This window comes from Pan paniscus, chromosome X (genome assembly GCF_029289425.2).
Source record: "Pan paniscus chromosome X, NHGRI_mPanPan1-v2.0_pri, whole genome shotgun sequence".
Classification (NCBI taxonomy): Eukaryota; Metazoa; Chordata; class Mammalia; order Primates; family Hominidae; genus Pan; species Pan paniscus.
Window position 1 is genome coordinate 8,638,720 of NC_073272.2, and position 22,946 is coordinate 8,661,665.

The 22,946-nt window shown below is 45.4% G+C and overlaps 1 protein-coding gene across 2 annotated transcripts in view; it reads right to left on the reverse strand.

Annotated features, from left to right (window-relative positions):
• PUDP (pseudouridine 5'-phosphatase) overlaps positions 1-22,946 on the reverse strand; it is a 186,223-nt gene that overhangs the window by 130,920 nt on the left and 32,357 nt on the right. For both annotated transcript variants that reach the window (XR_010111200.1, XM_034951337.3), the window contains exon 2: positions 8,952-9,170. Coding sequence is in view for 1 of the 2 variants with exons in the window: in XM_034951337.3 (XP_034807228.1) it covers positions 8,952-9,170 (219 nt within the window). In the remaining variant the exon portion in view is untranslated. The remainder of the gene's footprint in view (positions 1-8,951; positions 9,171-22,946) is intronic.

Consider the following 22,946-nt stretch of genomic DNA (forward strand, 5'->3'; position numbering starts at 1 on the left):
TACTTGAGAGGCCAAGGTGGGAGGATCGCTTGGGTTTGGGGGGATCACTTGAGCCAGGGAGGTCAAGGCTGCAGTGAGCCATGACTGCACCACTACACTCCAGCCTTGGCAACAGAGTGAGATCCTGTGTCAAACAAACAAAGCAAAAAATACAAATTGTAATTCTTTGAGAAACATCTCCACATGCGCAGTGAGGTAATATCTAGGATGATCAGAAGCAAAGATTTGTACCTTATTCTCCTTAGTCTAGGATGTCTTCATTACAATTTACTAAATAACAAGGCAATTAGCTGCCTATGAAAGTCACTATATTCAGAAAAGAGGAATAATGTCCATATACATCATTGAATAAGCTGATTTTTTTTTTTTTTTTTTTTTTGAGACGGAGTCTCGCTCCATCGCCCAGGCTGGAGTGCAGTGGCACGATCTTGGCTCACTGCAAGCTCCGCCCCGCGGGTTCACGCCTTTCTCCTGCCTCAGCCTCCCAAGTAGCTGGGACTACAGGCGCCTGCCACCACGCCCGGCTAATTTTTTGTATTTTTAGTAGAGACGGGGTTTCACCGTGTTAGCCAGGATGGTCTCGATCGATCTCCTGACCTCGTGATCCGCCCGTCTCGGCCTCCCAAAGTGCTGGGATTACAGGCATGAGCCACCGCGCCTGGCCAATAAGCTGATACTTTAAAGGAAAAGGGGGGTAAGAATTTTCATTTACATTTACATTTGACTGGCAAATGGGCTTCTTCCTCCCTACGATCATAAATTTTCCTGAACATGGGGCTAATTCGATTTGTTAAACGGAAAAGGAACACAGCGTAAGTTGAATGTGTTACCATGACTGTCAGCGTACAATTTTCCTTTTCGCTTGTTGTGTGTGTCCTTTAATTGTGCTGTTATCCAAGGAGTACAATCTGCCTAAGTAAAAATCCCTGAGGTCCAGCTTTGCCAGCAGAGCCTCTCCAGTGACTGAGAATCAGCTGAGTGCCCCAAATCGAGACCACCACCAGAAACGGAGCTGGACGAGGCAGAGTCCCCGAGCACTGGGGACTTCTCCACATGGGTTATATATGGCCTTAAAGGACTCAGCCCTGTGGCCCGTGTCAGAACACATCTTCTCCCCTTTGTACTCTGATGTTGTCTACCTCAACAGAAGGTCACCGCCACATCATCTGGGGCAGTAGAGCGCCGTGGCTAAGAGCTATGGACTCTTCATTCCCCACCTGGGTTCGAGGCCAGCCTCCATAATCAGAGGCTGCAAGCTTTTGGACAAGTAACTTGACCCCTGCAGTCCTACCTGCCATTCCCTGTGCTAAGAACGACTGCTTCTTAGCGGCAGCAGGAGGCTGACACATACCCTCACGAGTGAAAGCACTGAGAGCATGACATGCAGTGAGTCCTCAATCCTTGTGCGCCAACACGACCATAGTGGACACCAACAAGGAAAAGTGGCATGAATACCCTTCAGGTGCATGTTTCCTGAACATGGCACAGAGAATGTGTTCTGGGGTTCCTAGGCACTGTCCATCTTAATGAGACTCGAAGCCCCAACACCATGGGTAGATCTAACTGGCATAGCCCCAGCACCGAGCTGTGAAATCTGGCTGAGGAGAGGCCAGGAATGACAGGCAGGTGGAGACACAGTTTGTGCCATGTACACAAATGGGTCCCTCTTCTCTGTGAGGCTCCTGCCACCTAGGTGTTATACTGCCCCTCAACACTGAGGCCTGCTGCCCAGACTTAGAAAGTAATGGATTATCAGAGCGGCCTATAAACCAAGGGCTATAATTCTTCTGCTGGCTTCCTTCTTGGCCTGGAAGCTGACCTGGGTGCTTTCTGGTTCCTAAAGGTAACAGCTGGCCCTGAAGCCACTGGCACAGGAGACGGAACAAGAGATGTGACTGTGTCAGTGTGGACATATGAAAATCTACAGGACTGTAAGGGTGTGGACAGCACAATACCTCCATCACTAAGGAGGACAAACCAAAGCAGCACAGCTTGCCTGCTGAGGTCTTCTGGAAGCTGTCCTTGACACAAGAATCATGTTAGCACTGCATGGACTAATGCAACCTTGTAAGTGCTCCCAGGCAGGAAGTGCTCTGAGCGCCTTCCCATCCCAAGGGATGTCCAGCATTTCAGGGATCCACAGTGACAATTCACTTAAGAGCCTAGGAAAAAGATGTCCTCACTTTTGTTAGACCTACTTCCAAAAAAAAAAAAAATTGACTAACAATTTAATTAAAGCATTTGGGATTTCTGTCCCATTAATCTATAGGTACTTGCTCTGGATCTTGGTGAATTATGTCAGCGGCCTCATTCCATAAAGGTGCATGTAGGTGAGTGTAGGTGAGCATATCTCTGTGTGCGTGTGGGTCTACACACAAATACAGTGGCATCATAAGACAAGGGGTGAAATGAGGTACCTTAAATAGTTAAACACTGAGTAACGGTTATCTCCAGGGAGTAGGAGAGTGGGAGTTAGAAGGGCTTCCAATTTTAATGCTATACATTTTTGTACCGTGTGAAATAAGTGTAATTTGTGTAATTAAAGAAAAAAAAAAAGGCCCAGTGTGGTGGCTCATGTCTGTAATCCCAGCACTTTGGGAGGCTGAGGAAGGAGGATTGCTTGAGGTAGAACTTTTGAGACCAGACTGGGCAACATATCAAGACTCTGTCTCTACAAAGAAAAAAAGAAAAAAACCTTAGTGGGTGTGGTGGCATATAATTGCAGTCCTAGCCACGCCAGAAGCTGAGGTGAAAGGATTGCTTCAGCCCAGCAGTTCGAGGCTGCAGTGAACTATGATAGCACCACTGCACTGCAGCCTGGGTGACAGAATGAGACTGTGTCTCCAATGGAAAAAAAAGCATATCATGATTGTGTTTTTTTTTTTTATCCTGAAGGGATATTCTCCCTACTTAAGATCATCCTTTCATTCCTCTAGTGACAAATTTCATGATGTGAAAAATGATGTGTTTCATGAGACACACTGGAAAGGAAAATCTCCTTTACTGAATCCACCAATTCAAATGCTAATCTCCTCCAGAAAAACCCTCACACACACACTCCAAAGAATGTTCCATCTGGACACCTCATGGCCCAGTCAAGCGGGGTGCATGTCTTTTACCATCACCCTGGCCTTCCTCTGGCCCATCTCTTCTAGGCTGCAGGCGTTGTGTGCCACAAACCCAGAGGATTCTCCCCAAGTGCAGGTTGCATTCTGACACGCCTCCTTTTAAAAATCCCAAAGGTTCTCCCTATCCAGAAAGCAAACAGATGAGCTGGGGAATAAGAAGCTCAACTCATAGAGCCACAATTCCTCTCTGAAGTTTGTGAGCCATGAGAAGCTTGGCTTCATGCTGTATAGAAGCAAACTCACTGGCTGACTGGAATCCTCCACAGGTGCTGTTTTCCTTTTGAAATGGCTTCTCCCATCTGTATCTCTTATGTTCTTGTGGACTCCCCCGAGGTCACCCCCTACCCCAGGAGCGGCCACTACTCCAAGAATATCTTGCTTTACTTAATTCTATATCCCTTTGGCATCTCTTTCCTGAATTTCTCATTTTGCTGTGCAACAATATCCTACCACGGGTTTTCACTTGGATGCTGCAGATATGCCTGTCCCCTCTCCCCAAATGGATGACACACTCCATTAGGAAAGAGACCTTTCTCCTGTGTCCCCCCGAGCACTCACTCAGCACTACATGCACGAGAGTTCAGAGGAAAGAGAGGCAAGTTGTTAGCTGACTTCCAGAGGATGAGTGCCTTCCTGCCAGATGCTCCTAATGGAAAGGGTGGGGGTGTATCTGTTAACAGCCAGGAAGACAACGGTGTAAGAAAATAAACCAAGAACAAAATTAAAAAGAAAAAAAGTAGAAGGATGGAAACAACCATAATTACCTAAGTCAGCCTGAGGAGGAAGGCTTACTTACAAGAGGAAGACACAGCTTGGACAGAAAGAGGACTAGAGCCCATGTCATGTGCGTGGTGTCCATGTCATGGCTGGTGTGTGCTTTTCAACGAAGCCGAGCAGGGATGGAGAACGACCTTACTAACTCCTCAAGGTGGGATTCAGGGTGAGGACTGGATCCTCCTGGGTTAGGAGATGAAACAAGTGCCTGCTAGGAGCCACTCACTGAGCCAGGTGTAACCACACATGCTCCAAGGTTATCTTACAGCAATGCCCCAGGTGTTAGTCTGTTTGCGCTGCTATAACAAAATATCTGGGACTGGACACTTGTAAAGAACAGAAATGTATTTCTCACGCCTCTGGAGGCTGGGAAGTCCAAGATCAAGGCATCAGCAGGTCTGTCTCTGCAGAGGACTGCTCCTTGCTTCAAGATGGTACCTTGTTGCTGTACCCTCCAGAGGGGAGGAATGCTGTGTCCTCAGGTGACAGAGGAATGGAAGAGCAGGCCTTACCCTCTAGTCCTTTCATGACAGCCCTAATCCCATCCATGAGGCTCCACCTTCAGGACTTAATCACCTCCTGAAGGCCCCATCTCCTAATCCTATCATACTGGCAATTAAGTTTCAACACTAGATTTGGGGGACACATTCAGATCATAGTACCCCACAGTGGGCATGTCAGTCAGTACTCCTAGTGTCCTAAGGGGACTGGGGCTGGACAGCAGGAGGAGTGCTCCGCTGCAGAGCTGTGACTGGACCCATCCTTTCTACCACACAGGCCACACCTGCTCCCTCCTCTCAGCCACCTAAGGGGAGCTCTGGCACCCATCCATGACTCTCCAGGGGGCCAGGGTTCTAGTTTGCTTTTTCTGCTCCAGATGGTCTGAGAGGGGGAAAGTAGGGGGCAGGAAGTTAACACCAGAGAGCCTGGTGCAGGCGGTGAGGGCCAAGAGATGCAGGGGAGAGCCAGCCAAGAGATGCAGGGGAGAGCCAGCCAAGAGATGCAGGGGAGAGCCGGCCAAGAGATGCAGGGGAGAGCCGGCCAGGCTGAGGAGCACATCTGCAAGGCAGGCTGTCCTTTCTACTGGCCCAGATACCACGCCCTGGGCTCTTCCTCTAGGAATCTCATGCTTCGTGAAAACACATGGGAAAGCAGAGAGCTGGGACAACAGAAAAAACTCCTGGGGGATTCTACACAATAAAAGGCACCAACTTTCTTCTTATTGGTCTTTGAATCCAAATTACCCTCGCTGAGTTATAATGAAATGTAGAATTTCATCTGTCCCAAGGAATTCATTACTGAAAGGATTTGTTCAAGATACAATGGAGGTAACCAGCATAGGCTATGTTTTAAACAAGATTTTCTGATATCCTAAGTGAAGATTTTTTTTAAGTAATGTGACATACATTTCCAGTTGTAATACGGTACCTATTTTTAAAATCCCTAGAAAACTCACAAGAGATGAACCACATGCATTTTTTCCTCTAAAATTTGTGCCACAATTTAAAAGTTTATTTTCCTAAAATAATTTAAGCCTTGGCTGACCGACAGTTTACATGGAACCATGAAGCCATATAAGAAATGCCTACAGAACTAACTGCTCAAAAGGATTTCCCACTGAGGACATCGTAGGCCCACCCACCTTTTCATAGAGAGGGCCTTCCAGAAACGTGATGATAGCAAATAGTCAGCTGATGTGCGAGTGCATCAGGGCCACTCTGCCTCGTCTTTCAAGTCCATTGGGTCCACCTTGTCTTCTTAGTGGCTAGACTGGCCCAGGCAAAGAGCCCTCCTATACCATGACCAGGCAGACTCGCCTCTGCTTCATAATCAGGGCAAAGATACACTTCTATACCATGATCAAGCCAAAGATACACCTCTGCACCATAATCAGGGGGCTGATTCCTTGGTGACTGGCCCAGGCAGACATGCCCCCACATCATACTCAGGCTGATGCCCTGGTGATTGGCCAAGGCAGACACACCCTGCAGCATAATCAGGCTGATTCCCTGGTGACTGGCCAAGGCAGACACCCACCCGTCCCCCACCTCACCCCACCCCGTCCCCCCCCCCGCCCCCTACCACCCACCCACCAACAGCATAATCAGGCTGATCCCCTGGTGACTGACCAAGGCAGACACACCCCTGAAGCATAACTGGACTGATTCCTCGGTGATTGGCCAAGACAGACACACCCCCACAGAATAATCAAGCTGATTCCCTGGTTATTGGCCCAGGTAGTCATGTCCCTGCAGCATAATCAAGCTGATTCCCTGGTGACTGGCCCAAGCAGACACCCTCCTGCAGCCTAATCACAGCACACAGCCCCTGCAGCATGATCAGGGGCTGCTTCCCCTGGTAATCTACCATTCACTCCGGCAATTTAACTTGCTAAATACCTCCTTGGGTTCGGCTGTCGCTCTGAAAGCATGTGAAAAAGAATGATGTTGAATTAAAAAGCCCTCCCTACAGACAGCTTTCTTTTCTAAAGAGCTCAAGGTCATTTCCACAACCTAACATACCCTACCAGAAAATACTTCCAGAAGGAAAAGAAACGAAGTCAAGGGTTATATTATCATCTACACCTTAAGAACAGGAACAAAGTAGTAAGTGAGCAAAATGAACACCTAGAAGAAAGACTACAGCAGCAAGTTTCTCTGAATCTAGTCACCAGAGCAATGACGCTATAAGGTCACCTTCCGAGGGGAATTCAGGTTTGGCGCAGATAAAAGAGGAGATGGGAGGAGTGCAAAATGAATGGAAACTAGGTCTCCAAGAATGTTCTTTCAGGACAGAAGAGCTATTTTATCTTCATTTTTGTGACTGGTATAATATTGAGCAGAAACCCTAAGGAAGAACACATTTCTGGATTGGAATTAGGCACGGCCTGTCTTTCAGCTCTATATATTCAGTCCAACATTGTCCTCCTCTGGCTTGCTTTCCCTTCAGGTTAAGTATGATTTCTAATAATTTTGTCTTATCCTACACCTAACTCGTTTCAGAATACCAAAGCGGCACATCATCTGACCACTGTCCCTGCACATCATCTGAGCCAGCATCCCAGCATGATTTTAAGTTTCTTCTCTCCAGCATTACCTTGTGCATTTCTGTATACTCTTCAAGTCTTCTGCATGCTCTGCTCTGTCAAAGCACAGCTAATTGTGTATATGGTAATTTGTATGTCTTCAAAGATAATACAGAAATGGCCAACAAGCAAATGAAAAGATTCTTGCCATCCCCAATCATCAGATATGCAAATCAAAACCATAAAGAGATATCAACTCACACCCATTAGGATGACTACTATCAAAAAAGTCCAGGAAATGGCAAGAGTTGATGAGAATGTGGAGTAATTGGAACCCTTATAGATTTTTGGTGGGAATATACAATAGTGTTAACAACTATGGAAAACAATATGGTGGTCACTCAAAAAATTAATAATAAAATTACCATGGGATCCAGCAATTCCACTTCTGGGTATATCCCAAGAGACTAGAAAGCAGGATCTCAAAGAGATATTTGTACACTCATGTTTATATAAGCATTATTCACAAGAACAGCCAAGGCGTGGATGCCACCCAAATGTCCCTCAACAAATGAACTATGAATAAACAAAATGTGGTCTAACATACCATAGAATATTGTTCAGCCTTAAAAAGGAGGAAAATCCTATCACATGCTCTAACATGGATGAACCTTGAGGGCATTATGCTAAGTGAAATAAACCAATCAAAAAAGATAAATACTATATAACTCTCCTTATTTGAGGTACGGAGAGTAGTAAAAATCTTAGAAACAGAAAGTAGAATGGTGGCTGCCAGGGGTTGAGGGCAGGGCGAAATGGGGACTTGTTCAATGAGCACGAAGTTTCAGATTTGCAAGATGAAAAAGTTCTGGAGGTCAATTGTATAGCAACATGAATAGACTTAACACTACTGAACTGCCCACTTTAAAATAGGTAAAATGGTAAATTTTAGTGTGTGTGTCTGTGTCCTACCACAATTAAGTTTTTATATAGTAACTGTATGGATGTGTTTCACCAAGACTTATCAAGGTAACTTCATGTGCAAATGGTGCAGAAAGACACTAGATGCAGAGAACTGAGTATCACGATGCTCGTACCCATGCCTGAGATTCACAAACACTACCATTTTCAGCGGATGCAGACAGAGTGATTACAAAGGGTGTGTGTTTGCATGTGTGTGTGTGCTGCCCAGGAATGGTCAATCCACATGTTTGGACATATGTATAAATATAAATAATAACATACATTTCAAAAGTAGGTATGCTTCATATTAATATCATTTTAAATCCAAGATTACTCACATAACTGCTGTTTTTTTTCTCCCCTAGCACCAGGAATTCTAAAGACAGAGTATTCATCCTGTATATCCCAGAAAAATCTTCAAATAGTCTGTTTTCAAGGTCTGTAATCTAGAATATTCTTGAACAAGGAGCGTCAGGCAAGCCCGTTCTGACTGAATGTCAGTTAACAAGCATGGAGGGAACAAAGTTGTTTTTCCTTTCCGAAGAAAACTGGATACAAGTAAAGAAAGGGCTGAACGGCATATAAACACACAGGCTAAAAATGAATTCGACTTTTTACTTTTTTTTTTTTTAATTAAGCGTCTTTGGGGAGATTTAGCTGCTTATCAATTTGTTAAAGTTTGAACAGTTGCTGAAATATTAATCCTACATCTGATTTTGAAAAGAAAAAGGCAAAACCATCTATTAAGGTAAACTTTGAAGACATTCTGTCATTAACATAATCTTTATATATAGTAATATAAACAATACTCAAATGTTTTTGGAACCCAGAAATCACTGAAACTAACGCATATTATTTTAAGAAGCTTTTAAAGAGAAAATTGAATCACAGCATCCCACAGCATCAGCCAAACTCTTTCAGGAGCACCAGGAGGGACTTAGTTTAGATACTGAAGAAAAGAGGACAAACTAAGCATGCCCTACGCTAGACTTTAAAGGTGATTTACAAAACCATTGCTAATAGTCACAAACATAACCCTGCAAACAGCGAGGCAACCGCACCTGGCATGAGCGCAGCCGTGGGGAACACTTCCTTTAACTTCGTTCGGCTTTCTTCCACCAGCTCCTCTTTGGACATCGGGAGCTGCAAGACGTCTATTATAATCTGTGCCGCCTCTAATGCCTTCTTACCCATAACCAGGGACTTTACATCCCAGCTGTATTTCTTGTCATAGCGATCACATATTTCTTGAAACACCACTGAATACAGCCGTTCAGTATCTGCAGGAAAAAAAAAGAGATTTTTAGAGTGCATACTGTATGAACAGTAAGTTTGTATCAGGTCCGCATAAACATACACTGTGTAGGTCTCATTCCATGAACAAAGGCTTTTGTGGAGACCTAAGTGAACAGGAGAAAGGCTTGCAGGTCATTCTCACTGAATTATACTATGGGCAGCCTCCTCTCAAGGCTGCTGGAGTTATGTCTGGAGTTGTGATCTGGAAATTCAGAACTCAGGAGAGAAATGAAATCTGTATTATTGTGTTTTCTGTTTAAATGTACGTATTTGAATCTAAATATATCCTTGGAATGGTCAATTCCATTCGATAGCACAAGGCATCATTACTCGGTGTTCCCAACAACATGGAAGCCAGCACCAGCTGACAAAGTCCACTGCATGGTCCACTAGTATTAAGGACATTTCCACTGCCCAGTGGGATGAATCCCCACCATGCCTGGCCAGGATGCTGCTGTGAAGCTCCCAGGTAAGAACAGAACATTTAATGCACAGGCTGTCACAGGATGGTGAAAGCTGACCTGAGAATTAACTCCCGGCTCGGCACTTACTCAGGGCACAGCCTCAGAAACATAGTGAGCCTGCAGGTGCCTGCTTTCCTCACGCTTACACAAGATGAACAGGAATACTGCTAATAATAGTACCAGTACCACTAATATATGCTAGATTACACTACATACAATATAATAACTAGTACTGGCTCACACCCATTTCTATTCATGTGTTTTTTCTGTATGTATATTTAATATATACATAGTATCAATTGCACTCATATTACCAATAAGAATACTACTGAGGATGCTACTACAGTGAAATAATCCTACTTTACAGAATGAATATTTCAGGGCACATAAGTAACATTCTAGTGCCAGCCTCCTAGAGCACGCTTGTTACACACTAGCTGTCTTCCCCACTCTGTCTCCAGTGTGGGCCTAGAAAGATTACTTTACTGAAGAACCAACTAACTGACCTGCTAGGAGGCATTATGCCAAAAAAAGAGAAATACTTCAACACAGAGGAATGTCTACCAAGTGGAATTTCAAACCCAGGTAAGCTCCATGGAGCTGAGTGTTGCCTGGTGACAATCCCCCCAAGGCCCCAGTGAAGGCAGAAGGCTATCCCAAGGCCTGGGCAGAGTCCTTGTCTTCCAGTCTGCGGTGGCACAGAGGCAGTCCCTGAACCCGAGAGGCTGGAAATAGCCCTGTTCACACCTGATTTAAGAAGAAGACACACGGATGCATCTGACAAAAATCTGGATTCAAATTCAGTTAGGAGACTGACCACCTGTTCTAGATTTAGCACTGAAACCTTCCCACAGGGCGTGGAGCAGCATTAGCAGGACGTAGTCTACCTTGAATCTGTACAGCTGGACCCAACAAGAAGTCCTGAAAAGAGCAGGCGATCTCAATGGCCCTTAACTGTCCCACAATGACATAAACAAATACAATAATCATCCCTAAATACTAGTTTTTTTCCCTGTAAGATAGTATCTGGGAGACCCAGGACACACTGAGGGAAGTAACGTGTACGCACAGAGAAGGCTATGTGTATCCAAGAGGCATGTAAGTCTTCATACTCCTATGTATGTTCACATGCTTACACGCACATAGGTATGCATGCTTGTCTGTAATTGCCTCGATGTGTTTTGAAAGTTGGCAAGGTATGAACTGCGACTAAAGGAGAGTTATGGGGCGGGCGCGGTGGCTCACGCCTATAATCCCAGCACTTTGGGAGGTCAAGGCAGGAGGACTGCCCGAGCTCAGTAGTTCAAGACCAGCCTGGGCAACATGGCAAAACCCCATCTGTATTAAAAATACAAAAAACTAGCTGGGCATGGTGGCATGTGACTGTAATCCCAGCTACTCAGGAGGCTGGGGCAGGAGAATCACTTGAACCCAAGAGGCGGAGGTTGCAGTGAGCCAAGATCGTGCCACTGCACTCCAGCCTGGGCAACAAGAGCGAAATTATGTCTTCAAAAAAAAGAGAGTTAGGGCAGGTTTTAACTCCAAAATATCTGCTCCTCCCAGATAGGCATGCAGAGAGCTGCCAGCACCACACGGCAGGATTCGCTGTGTCACACATGGAGGAGGCCGGGAAGGTCTCTTGTGAGCCGCTGCAATGGTAGGGCCACCTGTGCTTTGTCTCCTGCATCTTTCTCACAGAAGGTGAATGGTCATCTGTGTAGACACAAGGCCTGGGCAGTCAACCATATCCACCACCTATATGCAAAATTCCTGAATGAACCAAGGGCAGAGTGCTGCTGTCTTGAGAAAAAGTTTTCCGTGTGGCCCTGTACCATGTTCCTTCAGCAGCATCCAAACTGCATCTCTTGACTGCACCTGCAGCATCGGCTAGGGCTCTTGCCGCCTTATACTCAGAGGACTGGGCTTACTGACTGCTTTGGCTGCCACGGTGTGGACTTTGCCTCTGTGCACGCTTCTCTCCTGGTCCCAGGGCTCACTGCACTTGCCTGGGGAACTCTCTGGCTCTTCCTCCTGGGATGGGGCTGAGGCTGGGCCCAGTCCGCCCTGTGGACACTGGAGACCAGGAGAGGCTGGTTATTGTGGACTGGGCTCTTCCTTGGGCTTTTGGGTGGCCCCTGCCCTGCACTCCCCATCTTCCTTCCTCCCCCTGTGCACTGACCCCCTCTGTGGCCCTCTTCCCTGCAGAAGACCCCTGGCTTCTCCACCTCCTGATGGATACTCTGGTTTTGACTGCTACCAGCAACAAGAAGAGCCCTCCTCTGTTCTTTCTCTGCTTTTCTTGGCAAATCCACCCACAGCTGCATCTGCAGGTGCCATTTCATTTTCAGCACTATAATATTTTTCTCCTTGCTTTTCTACCACAAGCTGTATTTTTTTCATTTATTTTTTTGTTTGTAGACATGGGATGCCTTGCCCTGTGGCCCAGGCTGGTCTCAAACTGGTGGCCTCAAGTGATTCTCCAGCCTCGGTCTCCCAGTGTTGGGATTAAGGCATGAGCCTCTGCGCCTGGCCACAAGCTGTATTTTATTAAGTTTGCTGTAAAACACACCAAACAAACCTCAGAACCTCCACCGTTCTGGATACTGCAGACTGTGAAGGCCCAATCCCTGAATGGAGGGCTCAAAGCCCTTTAGGAGAGTACAAAAGACAGGACTCTTAGAAAAGTCTGGGCTGGTTTGTAGAAGTCGAAGTTCAAGTAACAACCTGAGTAACTCAAGGCTTCCTGGATTCCATCCTGCACTCGGTCTCCCTACAGAAGCTGCAGAACAGAAGGAAGGGCTGGCCCACCCTCCTCCTCAACAGCTGAGTGGTGAAAAGCCTCCTCTAAGGGAGGGGTACCCAGGCATGAGCGTTCCTTTTATTTTCTTCTTCTCTATGAGGGGGAGAAAGAGCCAAGGCTCTCAGGGCAAGGAGATGGACGGATTGGCAGTGAGGCGGCACATTTTACTTCCTTGAGTGTTTGTTCTAGTAGTTGAGAGAGGAAGACTGACAAAAGGAAACTGCAGGCATCGAACAAGTGAGACACCACTGTCGGGTTTGAAAAGCCGAGTGAAGGAACAGAACAGAGGGCAGGCAGGACGACGGAGGTGCTCCGTGGAACTGTGACTAAGGCGAGTGTGCGAACAGGAAGAAAGGAGTGTGGACAAAGGCAGGAAAACAGCTGTATCCTCTAAAAATGCTTTCAACAGTGTTTATTTAAAGCTTAAAATGTCATGGAGCTTTTAATTTAAAAGACACAGAACTGTGGGATTATAAATCTGTAGGGGACTGTGCAGACAGACACTTTTCCTCACCATTTATATAAAATCATCCTAAATCCGTGGAATAAGAAAGGATCTAAACAAGTAATTAAACTCCTCAGATCAAACGATAACTACAGCCGTTGATGATGGCACACTTAAAGGGACAGCGTTGTGAAAGGAAAAATGCTGAAATAAAATAAAGGAGCATAAAACACTTGCACTAGGGCCATCAGATGCATATTCTTCCCTGCTTACTAACAAGCTTGCAGCTTTAACATTGCTTCAGGGTCCTTTTTACCAGGAAAGGTCATATTGTTTTTAACATGCTAGGGCCACATACACTACTACCCTCCTTAGGAGAATTAGAAAATATCCCTTGTGACTGTGACCACTCCCCTCCCCTCAGCTGGAGAGCAGCTTCTGTAGTAGCTGCAAGGGCAGCATGGGGAGGGGGACAGCCAGGCAGGGAGGTGGAAGCTCTGAAGAAGCTACAGGGTGCCCCAGGCTGGGGCCCAAAGACTGGCGGGTGTTTTCATCCTCAGAGGCAGCCTGAGTTCCCGGGGGCTTATGGGAGGCATTAAGGCTTAAATTAATTCAACTGTTATGGAAGCCCTGTGCCTGGAGGAAGTCTAGGCCGATGGCCTCGAAGTTTCTGTCTAAGGCAGAGACTGGGTAATTGCTGCAAATCAAGTAACATATTTTATAACTGAAAATGTATCTTAAATGCTCACTAAGTCCGCCCCTGAGGCACAGTGGTTGATGTTTTACCCAACAAAGATATAAAAAGCGAGGGTTTCTCCCCAACTGCTCTCTCAGGAAGCTGTACCTGCTTACCATGCAAATGGGGACCTATCTTCAATTTTATAACTGTGAGTTGCGTTATTTACGGGGAAAACACCTTGAGCCAACTGTCATTAAGAAGCATATATGGTGATACGGTTTGGCTGTGTCCCCACCTAAATCTCATCTGTTACATGCAGCCCTGTGAAGAGACCACCAAACAGGCTTTGTGTGAGCAATAAAGCTTTTTAATCACCTGGGTACAGGCAGACTGAGTCCGAAAAAGGAGTCAGCAAAGGGAGATAGGGGTGCGGCAGTTTTATAGGATTTGGGTAGGTAGTGGAAAATTACAGTTAAAGGGGGTTGTTCTCTTGCGGGCAGGGGTGGGGGTCACAAGGTGCTCAGTGGGGGAGCTTCTGAGACTCATTGTCCAGGAGAAGGAATGTCACAAGGTCAATTAATCAGTTAGGGTGGGGCAGGAACAAATCACAATGGTGGAGTGTCATCCATTAAGGCAGGAAGTGGCTATTTTCACTTTGTGGTTTTTCAGTTGCTTCAGGCCATCTGCATGTACACGTGCAGGTCACAGGGGATATGATGGCTTAGCTTGGGCTCAAAGGCCTGACAATCTCGCACTGTAATCCCCAAGTGTGGAGGGAGGGAGGTGATTGGATCGTTGGGGTGGTTTCCCCCATGCTGTTCTCGTGATAGTGAGATCTGAAGGTTTTATAAGTGTTTGCAAGTGCCTCCTTTGCCCCTTTCTCCTGCTGCCTTGCCTTCCCCTTCTGCCATGACTGTAAGTTTCCCGAGGCCTCCCCAGCCACGTGGAACTGTGGGTCAAACCTCTTTCCTCTACAGAATACCCAGTCTCAGGGAAGTTCTTTATAGCAGTGTGAGAACAGAGTAACATTAATACACATGGGAAGGCCTGATTTTGCTCCTACCCTCATGTTCATACAAGACCTAGGGCTTTGGGGACCCAAGAGACCTGCAGAAAACTCCCAGCTCAGCTGCACGCCCTGGGACAAGTTTCTTAGCCTGTCTAACGTACGATGTTTATTGGAGAAATGTATTTAATAGCTGCTGACCTGCAGAGCGGGGGTGGCCTTAAAGCTGGGGGTGGGGTGGGGCGGGGGGAGATGCTTTAGGTGTGGGAGGTGGCAGGCAGCCCAGGCAGTGAAGCCAGGTCCTCTAAAGCCTGGTGGCCTTTCGGGAAACCCCAACTCTGCAGCTTTCTAGCCGGAAACTCTGGAAGCTAGCAGCCTTGGGTAAAGCACCTATAAAATGAGGATCCTATTCATACTGCAGGTCTTATAAGCCTGCTGGACCTTGGCTTGCACACCTCTAAAATGGGATCCTAATGATGTAGTCATGCCACACACCTTCTAGGCGGTTGCGTCCATGGAGTGAAATAATCTGTGTTGTGCTCTGAGTGCTTGGCCCAGAATTACCTCTGAGCATCAACATATGGAATCATTAGGGAATGCTTTTGTTAACTGTGAGTTATAGGGAATTGACAAGATCTGCTGTCTCCCTTAACAGCAACGCTCCAGTAAGAGCAAACAGCTGTTGAACTTGAGAAACTAAAGTGCCTCCTACCAAATATTTTACTTAAAAAAAAAAAAAAAAAAGCAAACAAAACTATCAATTATTTGGAATTCACCAATACATCACACCTGCTAGGCACATTAAACCAGCTTCACAAACACTTCTTAATTGCCGGGGCTGCAGAGGAACAAACACAGCCTCTGTTCCCAATTCCATAACCCAAAAGCTTCTGAAAACACTGCAAAATCTGTACTGGGCTAGCATGAGGTGGTTTTAATGGTCCACATTTATTATACTTAGTGCGACTCTTCAAGCACTTCCCTATAGAAATACTAATGGATTTGATTACGGGTGCTGCCTGAGAACGTTCTGTGTCATGGAACATATGAATTCTAATACCTTTTAAAAATAACCTATATTTAAATACATCTGGCTCCATAGATTTTGGGTAACGGATTATGAACCTGAGTTTGTGACCGCTTACTTATGAAGTTACACTTTGTGCATCTTGCACAACTGAATCTACTTAATGCTTTTTTTCTCCAAAACTAATCTTGATGTATCTTGAACATAATTTTTATTCCCAATTACAAAAAAGAGAAAAAACTTAAAGCCAGTGTTTTGTGTTAGACAGGCTAGTTCCTTAAAGACACAAAATAAACTACAAGAAAGGCTGATCTTGAGTTAGAATCAAATTGTCACAATCTGACAGTTATAAAGATGTTAGCTGACTGTGTGCACGTTTTAAGAGTTCAGCTTTTCTTTTTGAGACAAGGTCTCACCTGAGTATAGTAGGGTGATCACATCCCACTGCAGCCCTGACCTCCCGGGCTCAAGTGATCCTCCCGCCTCAGCCTCCCAAGTAGCTGGGGCTACAGGTGTGCGCCACCACACCAGGCTGATTTTTAATTTTTTTTGTAGAGACACGGTCTCCCTATGTTGCCCAGGCTAGTCTTGAACTCCTGGCCTGGAGTGATCCTCCCACTATGGACTCCCAAAGTGCTGGGATTACAGGTGTGAGCCATGGCGCCCAGCCAGGAGTTCAGCTTTTCACTGATCATGTTACAAAAGAGGTTTGTTCAAAAAGATTAAAGCCCGTGTCCTAAGTAGATCCCTCAGATGCTTCTTTCCTTGCTTGCACTTCCTTCTGCTCAGCTGGGGCAGCAGTGGAGGGGCAGGACTGCCTACAGGTACAGGTCCAGCAGCCCCCATGCTGCTGCAGAGGAGGTTTCCAATGTTGACTCTGGCTGGGGAAATGGTACACGGGCAGAACTGCCTGTAGGTACAGGTCCACCAGCCCCCATGCTACCAAAAAGGCTCCTGATGTTGACACTGGCCAGGCCCTTGCAAACAGGCCAGGCCCAAAAGTTTCACCATTTACACTAGCTGCTTTAATGAGGGCGACGGTCTTATGTGATGGTCACCACACTGCACTGTAGAATGAGGGCCGAGTAGATGCAAGTGAGCTCAAACAAAGATGGAGGCCATGGTGTGGGCGAGTGCGGGGCTGGTGCCACCGGGCAGGGTGCTAGTCACCCAATGAGTGACAGCTTCACAAGGCCTTAGCTTCCTCGGAAGGGCTAAGCACCTTAATGGCAGCTGAGGAAAGAGGGTCAGCAGTGTTTTGAATGTGTATAAAACAACATTTTAAAGTGAAGTTGCTTTAATTAAAAAACCCAACATCCAGTACATTTTGATAGAAGTGGTGGTGTCATTTTTCTGAACCATTTTGACAGTACATAGTAGCTAATCAGTAATTGTTGAATTTATTTAAAATGTACACCACTAGTATTGTTCATCTAAGATATTCTACTGCTTGTTTCCTAAACACCTTGATTCTCGAAATGAGGTCCCCGGACCAGCAGCATCTGTATGAAGTGAGATGCTGTCCAACTACATATTCTTGGACTCTGTCTTATTCCATTTTCTGCTGCTTATTAACAGAATGCCTAAAACGTGGTAATGTATGAAGACATTCATTTCTTACAGTTATGGGGACTGAGAAGTCCAACGTCGAGGGGACACATTTTGGGAGGGCCTTCTTGCTGGTGGGGACTCCATGGAGTCCCGAGGCAGCACAGAGCATCACATCTTGAGGGGGCTGAGTGTGCTAGCTCAGGTCTCTCTCTCTCTCTCTCTTTTTCTTTTTTCTCTCTTTGAGACGGAGTCTCGCACTGTAGCCAGGGCTGGAGTGCAAAGGCGTGATCTCAGCTCACTGAAACCTCTGCCTCCCGGGTTCATGCAATTCTCCTGCCTCAGCCTCCCGAGTAGCTGGGATTACAAGTGCACACCACCATGCCTGGCTAATTTTTTGTAGAGATGGGGTTTAGTAGAGATGGGGTTTCACTATGTTGGCCAGGCTGGTCCCAAACTCCTGACCTCATGATCCACCTGCCTCGGCCTTCCAAAGTCCTGGGATTACAGGTGTGAGCCACAGTGCCCAGCCTCCTCCTCTTCTTACAAAGCCACCAGTCCCACTCCTTTGATAACGCATTCATCCAACAACTCACTCATCTATTAATCCATGAACGAAAGGGTCCATTCATGAGGGCAGAGCCTTCATGACCCAACACCTCTTAGAGGCCCCACACCTCTCAATACTGCCACATTGGGGATTAAGTTTCAACATGAGTTTCAGAGAGAACAAACGTTCAAACCACACAGCAGGCCCTACCCCAGATCTACAGAATCAGAAGCTGGGGTGGGACCTAGCAATGTGTGTTTTACAGAGCCCTCTCAGTGATTTGAATGTGTGCTCAAGTGGAGGGCCACTGACCTGGCATTATGTTTTCATGGAAGACTTGTGCTCTATAAAGTTGTGATTTTAAAAATATATCAATCTTAACTAAGAAGTGCTTAATTGTACATATACAAATGTACAAATTAGTACAAATTAAAGAATAAACAATCTATGATGATATTCATCCCAGTACTTACTTTCCTTTATATTGTACCCCATTATGATTTAGTTACATTTATTTTCCTATTTCCTTCTGTCACCCCCAAATCAGACTTATGTTAATGTGTTTGTAATGAAAGCGAGATTTAAAAATAAGGACCCTTAAACATGCCCCATTCTTTCTCAAGTTAACTGCAGCAAACGATTCCAATAAATTGGAGTTCTCAGTTAATAATAGTTAATTAGGCCTGCATCAAATGAGATGTAGAATTCAATGAAAGTTATGCACAGCATTCTCACGGACATGGCCAGGGTAAAGTGCTTATGAAGACATGCCCTAATAAGCTAGCTCTTTTAAAGAAACATGCATCTTGGAATAAAAACATTGACAACTTAATGGAACATACCATATGCAAGGATTAGTTAATTGGCTCAACTCTCTTAAATGGAAATCAAGAAAAAAACATTTTCTAGGCTGGAATCATTACATATGAAATCACAGTTGTCCTTGGTGACCTTCTTTTGAGAGTAACTACTGAAACTTTTACATCGCTATATATATATGTTCTAACATAAGATCCTCCTTTTCTTCTAGTGAAAGCATTTCCAGCTTTATGAAAGATATTGGAAAATAAGGGTCAATTTCCAAAAACCAACTTTCGGTCAGTAGCACAGCAATCCTAAAAACTGAGCTTTGAACTACATAAGCTAGGAAATCCAGCCCTTCACAGCAGAAAGGTTTCAGCCTTCTGAAATGGCTAGTTCAGACAGCTGGGGTTGCCTTGGGCTTTTTTTGACCTTCTTAACCAGCCAAGCTTACTTAATAATCCCTAGAACCCTAACAGCAAAAACTGTTCTGAAAGGTCACTGTGGGCAACAGCTGTTTCACATTGCTCTCTATGCTCCTGGCACACAGCACAGAGCCCAGATCCTGTCGGCAGCGCTATTTCACTTCACTCCCAGAGTCGCGTCCACGCACGTGGCTGCAAGGGGGAGCTGGCCTAAGCCTGCAGTGAGGAGTAAGGCCAAACCACACCACCTCTTTGCATGGACTGGAAGAGTCTATCTGCTCAAAGCATCCTAGTGTCATAGGAAGGCATTATTACATTTGCGGGAAGACAAGAGAAGCCCACGAAAAGACCAGATTCTGGTAAATGAGGAGGTACTGAGTTAAGTTATAAAGATAACTGTCCATGTGTGAAGGTAAATGAAAATCTCTTCAAATGAGAACGAGCAGAGGCTATTCATTCAGAGATTGCATAGCAAGAAAGTTGGACACCAGCACTCGCCTTTGGCAGAAGCTCAAATGCAGGTTGGGGAGCTGGGAAAGCTTTACAGTTGGAAAAGGGAGGCTTCAGGTGGGCCCTGACTGGAGGCTGTTGTCGTGGGGGCTGGGGGTGGCTCACTAGAAGTGAGGCATCCCATGGGATTGGCTTGGGAAACATTTTGGCTCTCTGGCTGGCGGTGGAAACTCTGTAGGCATGCCTGAGACAATCAAGTCCCTTAAAGGAGATAAGTCATTGAGCTGGCCAAGGACCCTGGGCTGCCGACTAGACTCATGGGATGAGTGTGGCTGCCCTCCTACCCTGGCCTGCCTCCTGGTTTCTTCCCAGCCACCTTGGCCATCCGTTAGCAAACCCTTAGCATGTTCCCAGGTGGATGGTGGGCCAGGCACTTCTCTCTGGGCCCTGGGACCCCTGCCCTGCTCAGCCTCATTCACCATTCCATATTCCACAGGCACTCCTGCATCCCTTACCACATGCCCTTGCCCAGCCTTTGGTAATGACCAATCAGAATGAACTAATCTACATGCCCCCTCTACGCCAAAAAGACCCTGCATCAGGTCAGTGTTTATGAGGAGAAACTGCAATGGTCAGTAATAGAGTTTATATATTTATTCCCTCCCAAATCTCATGCTGAATTGTAGCCCTCAATGTTGGAGGCAGGGCTTGGTGGGAGGTATACTGATCATGGGGGCAGATCCTTCGCTTGGGCCATCCTCCACTTGGTGATCAGTGAGCTCTTGCTCTGAGTTCACATGAGAGCTGGTGGTTTAAAAGTGCATGGTACCTCCCCCCAACTCTCTCTCTGGCTCATGCTTTTGCCATGTTACATGCCTGCTCCTGCTTACCCTTCCACCGTGATTGTAAGCCTCTTGAGGACTCCCCCGAAGCAGCTGCCACTATGCTTCCTGTATAACCTGCAGAAATGTGAGCCAATTAAACCATTGTTCTTCTAAATTATCTAGACTCAGCCACTTCTTTAAGGCAATGCAAGCACGGCCTAATACAGAAAATTGGTACCAGAAGTGGCGTGTTGCTACAAGGATACCTGAAAATATGGAAGTGACTTTGGAATTGGGTAACAGGCAGAGGTTGGAAGAGTTTGGAGGGCTCAGAAGAACACAGGAAGATGAGAGAAAAGTTGCAGCTTCCTAGAGAACACTTAAATGGTTGTGATCAAAATGCTGATAGTGATATGGATGGTGAAGTCCAGGCCAAGAAGGTCTCACATGGAAATGAGAAACTGAGAACTGGAGGAAAGGTCACACATGTTATTTCTTAGCAAAGAACTTGGCTGCATTCTGTTCATGCCCTAGGGTTCTGTGGAAGTTAGAATTGCAGGGTAATCATTTAGGTTGTCTAGCAGAACAAATTTCTAAGCAGCAAAGCATGCTATGTGTAACCTGGCTTCTTCTAACAGACTACGCTCAGATGCAGAAGCAAAGAAATGACAAAGTTGGAAGTTATATTTAAAGGGAAGGTAGAGCAAAAAAGTTTAGGAAATATGCTGCCTGGCCATGTGGCAGAGAACGAAAAAGCTTTTTCAGGAGAGGAATTCAAGCAGGCTGTGGAGCAACCACTTGCCAGAGAAATTTGCATATCTAAAAAGGAGGGAAGTGCTAACACCAAAACAGTGGGGGAAAGGTCTCACAGGTATTTCAGAAGTCTCCAAGGCAGCCTCTCTCATCACAGGCCCAGGGGCCTAGAAGAGAAGGGTGGTTTCCTGAGCCACGCCCAGGGCCCAGCTGCCTCAGGACACTGCTCCCATCATCCCCACTGCTCCTGCTTCAGCCAGGGCTCAAAGGGAGCTCATCCTGGTGCTCTGTAGGCACACAAGCCACACGCCTCTGGCTTGCTTTCTGTACAGCCTATAGAATTGTGAGCCATTTAAACCCATTTTCTTACAAATTACGTGGACTCAGGCATTTCTTTATAGCAATACAATATGTCCTAATACAATCAGGAAACTTTAACACAGTCTGGAGAACTGTCACACTTATGTGGGCTTGGATGCTGACATATTTGGGTTTTACCCTTTGCTCTATTCTCAAGGCCTGCCATTACCAGATCTAATTCATGTATATATTTTCTTATCCCAATGTATAGCAGAAAGACACTGTGATTTGCAGGAAACACTCCAAAACTATAGAACAGTGAGGCTGAGTGTGAGCAAAAATCAGAGGTAAGTATGTCACAGGAAAAGGAAATCAAAGTTAGTGCTGTTAAAGTCCAAAAACACAAAATATATTCCTCTCTTTTAGGTTTTCTGCAATCTCCATCCAACTTGCCTTCCATGAATAAATACCTGTCTATAAACTAGGAGAAAACCCAAACCTACCTGGTTCAAAATTTAACGGTATGGTTTGCTTGTTTTGGCTAAGTACTGTACTGCACCCGTATGACTGGCTCACTGCTCCTTGCTGCTATATGTGTTATTTCATTTACACTGTGGAAACTGAAGAACAAAACTGTAATGCTATGAACTAGAATCCAAACGAACCTAAAATTGACTTTCCCCTTAAATTAAAATTCAGTCCAGGTTTCCAGTGACTGAGCACAGAGCCCCTTCTGAGACAAATATTTCTAAGTTGGGACCATCCTGTGTCGCACAAGTAAACATAACATGTAATATTGATTCAAATCATAGATGAAAAATCTCAGGAAGCCAGATATCCCGGGTATGCAGAAATGGCACATGCTCAGAATACAATCAGTTTAATTAAACAAATGTTGACTGGGTACCTACTTTGTGCTAGGCACCAAGAAAAATGTGACAACTGACATGGAGACAGTCCTTACAAGGTTAAATAAATCAGTAATCAGAAATGATAAGTTCATTAATATATTTTGAAACAAATACTGACAAAGAGAAACCTTGCAAAAACAGTGATTAAGAATACATCACTATGTAAATCAGAATGTTTTTCTCACCTGAAGACCTATCCATATGTCACCTTCAGCTAACTAATTTCAATGACCTATTATCTAAGAAATGTCCTCTCAGACCCGAAAACAGAAGTCAGGTAGAAGCAATGTTACAAGCCAAGCACAAATTCCTAGCAGTATGAGAAGGGAGAAGACACGGTGATGAGAACATCAAATGATGAGAAGTGCAATGATCTGTTCTTCAACAAATGTTGCAAGTTGTTAACACGCTGTGAGCACTACCGTGCTTTTCCCTACAACCACTAACGTATTTTGTGCTTTATATATACAGAATAGAAACTTCCATAGCACCGTGCTGTCACTGTTTCACCTTTACAAATGAGCCTGCATGTAAATGCTAGTGCTTTCTCGTGTTTAGGAATTTAAAGGACTGAAATGAATAATTAAGCATAAAATTAAGAGTCTCAGTAATATTGCCTCAAATGAGAAGCTTGCTCTAGTGGGCTTAGAAAAAAGTATTTAAGTATTTGATATATCGCTTCCTGTAGCTGTAAGCTATCATTTTTGAACTGTAGAGAAAAAATAATATGATTGCTTAAAATAGAGATCTGTAAAGATAATTGAGTGATCATCTGCA